This window comes from Bicyclus anynana, chromosome 12, assembly GCF_947172395.1.
Source record: "Bicyclus anynana chromosome 12, ilBicAnyn1.1, whole genome shotgun sequence".
NCBI classification, from domain to species: domain Eukaryota; kingdom Metazoa; phylum Arthropoda; class Insecta; order Lepidoptera; family Nymphalidae; genus Bicyclus; species Bicyclus anynana.
The window spans coordinates 871,180-874,474 of NC_069094.1; the positions used below are offsets into that span (position 1 = coordinate 871,180).

Sequence of the window (3,295 nt, forward strand, 5' to 3'; positions counted from 1 at the left end):
GTGCCTATAAAAAAAACAATAAAAGGCAATTAATGTGCCAAGATTATATAAATTCCTAAATAACGTATAAATTAATAAATAATCAGTTATCCTTGAAACGAGTGAACATAAACTACACAGCCGGACATACGAAAGAACCTTTGACAAAGAACGCTGACCGAAGATGTTCTAAGTTCAAATGTCACAACTCGTCCTTGCCTGCCCGCTGCCGGTATAAATACCAGCATCTCCACTGAGGGGCATCATTCGCTCCATTGCCTTGCAATAACAAACACCAAAACCTTCCAAAATGAAATCGGTACGTTTGTGACGAACTGTGATTTTTTTTTTATTGTCAAAGTGCTTCCATATTTGTTCAATTGTGTTAACCAGCGCAACGTTCATTGGATTTGCAACAACAAAGCATCTATAGATGCATTGTATACAAAAACAAATATGTAATCTAGATCTTAGATCGAAATCTTATTCAATAGTAAATTAAATGTGTACAATTCATAATCTTCACCCATTTCCCTGAATAGTTTTACAAAATGTTTCACTAAAGTTTTATTACTCAATTGGTTTAAAACAACATCAGAAGCAATCTTTAAATCAACATTACAACGTTGTAGGAAATCCAGGAATTGTATCTACAACTCTTTATACGAAGCTTCGAAGTCCAAAAATATCATGGAGATGACATTCATGGTCGATAGGCCTCGTGATCAACCTATCAATGTCATTTCCATACATTTTCGAATCAATAGCGTTTGTAGAAAGAGAATTGATGTGTGACTTGGCTACAGGCCTAGGTTGTTGCGCTAACTTGCTATCGTTCCACAGTTCATCGTGTTCGCTCTGTTCGTGGCCGCCGTCGCCGCCGCCCCCCAGCTGACCGCCGACGGTGCCGCCGAAATCATCGAACTCGAGAGCGACAACATTGGTGTTGACGGATACGCCTACAAGTAAGTTATTACCAGGATCACATCCAAAGCTCGTTGAATCGTACATCGCTCTGATAGCCGAACCTGCGGAACCCGCGCAATCACCCGCGCCCTTCCCGTTCCCGCGAGAACATAAGAATAAAATAACATGACTTTTTAGTAAAAGAATCCAGAGATTACCTCTAAAGTACAACAAACTTTACTTCTTTATAATATTAGTATAAATATGCCTTAGCATAGATCATAATTAGCTTCCCAATAAATAAATCATCTCTCTCTCTTACATTGAACGTTAGAGATTATAATCGGGACTCAAGGCATGTTCCCCGACTTAATCATCAACATCACTATAGATTTAACAACAGCACATTATTCATCATCAACAACCTATATTTGACTCACTGTAGAGCACGAGTCTCTTCTCCAAATGAGAGGGATTATTGGCATATCTCTATTAATTACATCAAATGTATCGAAGATAAGTCAACAACTGGGACTGAAGCCGCGTATTCTCCACAGCACAGCGCTTAGACGCATTTTATATCGCATTATGAAACCGCTTATCGTTGCTTAACACTTGTTTGTTAACATATTGCCGCATCGATTGCCCGTCAAAGCTATTAAGTTGTCTGATTTATTCTTTAAAATAACAACTGTGCTAATTGGTCCATCAAACCCTAATTAGATTAACTATTTGAATCGAGCTTTAGGCAGAATTTTTAACAGAATGTTTCATTACATGTCATGATTAATAATATTGAATCTAAATTGATATTATCCGTAAAAACCTGACGAATCCAAGCGACAACTTCACCCAGATGCAATAGACAACTCTCTAAAACGTTTAATCCCGAAACTGACAGGAGATGTTGACCAAAACGTTTAAATGACTAATCATTGTGAACTTCAGCAACACCTTGTTTCTATTTATCATTAAAAAAATATCAGCATTTTTTACTTGCCCACGACTGTGCAAGGCCTTCGTCCTTATAAGAGAGAGGATATGGAGCTTAGACCCGCTACACTGCTCCAATGCAATGAAGAAAGAAAAAGTTTGTATCACATAGAGCCCGGACTCAAACCACAAAGACAAATTGTGTCTTGCTAAAAGCGTTGTCTGTTCTGTGGTACCAACAATGCAGTTTCTCTTCAATACAGAATATTTCAGTGTTCTTGAAAAAATACTTATTGTTTACAGATATAAGACCTCCAACGGAATCCAGCAAGATGAGAGCGGCCAGCTGACCGACGTCGGCACTGAGAACGAAGGCATCTCCGTCCGCGGACAGTACAGCTACGTCGGCAACGACGGCCTCACCTACACCGTCACCTACACCGCCGGCAAGGAAGGCTTCGTGCCCTCGGGCGCCCACATCCCCCAGGCCTAAGCCTGCATAACCAACCCCAACATCTAGTCCAAAAATACTCATCCCCTTAACCCATCCCTACTTATTCCTCTTTGTTAAATCCATTTCTGTGATACGATCCCGATTTTTGTTTATTTTGTTAATAAACTATTTTGTTTTAATAATTTAAAATACATTTTTTATTTTCTACCAATTCTCAACACTTTAATGAATGAAAAACTGAAGACTTCATTGGAACGCCTTATTTGTTCTAGAGCTAAAATAGGACCGTAATATATCAGAGAATCAATAACTGAACCATAAGAAGCTGTTAATCAAATGCAGCAAACCTAGGCAACAACCTTATATCTATGCAAAAACAACAGAAAAGTAGGTAAAAATTAGAATATTTTGACCCAATTATGAGATATACAAAAGAAAAGAGCACCTGTCAATTACTAATAAGGAAACAGTAAAAATAAATTTGAAATTAATTTATTTTGTTATAATAAAAATAGACATCGTATCCGCATTTTAAAATAAAATATTTTATAACCTTTAATAATATGCTATGACAATAAATATCAAATCTACAACATATTATGTTAAGCATCGTTTAACCTCCGATATATAGTATGCTAATACCAGTGTGACCTTAGGCCGCTCTACCTGTCTTCAATCTCATTAAAATTTAATGTTAATCGTCGGTAATCAAAATTTTCGACATTTAAATTTTGTTTGTGTAAAACGGTGAGATTTTTTAATACTAGCATACGCGCGCGTATTTGTGAATGGCATATAAAATATGGTAGATATATGACACTTACAAAATAACGTGGTATTAATTGGTAAAAGAATTTTTAACATCAGTAGATCCCGAGATTACCCCTACAACTTCACAAAATCTATAAAATATTATATATAGAAGTATATATTATGATGTTAACTGTTCTTTTTATAGAAGATTATCAACAAGGCAGGGCGGTGTCTGCCTAAATATAGGTCCGTGTCTATCAGTGGCGAAGG

The 3,295-nt window shown here is 36.8% G+C and overlaps 1 protein-coding gene across 1 annotated transcript; it reads left to right on the forward strand.

Annotated features, from left to right (window-relative positions):
- Positions 1-219: 219 nt before the first annotated feature.
- Positions 220-2,461, forward strand: LOC112050983 (flexible cuticle protein 12-like). The gene is made up of 3 exons (XM_024089418.2): positions 220-298; positions 823-944; positions 2,122-2,461. Exons 1-3 carry the CDS (start codon positions 290-292, stop codon positions 2,309-2,311), a joined length of 321 nt encoding a protein of 106 aa, XP_023945186.1. The 5' UTR covers positions 220-289; the 3' UTR covers positions 2,312-2,461.
- The last annotated feature ends 834 nt before the right edge of the window (positions 2,462-3,295 follow it).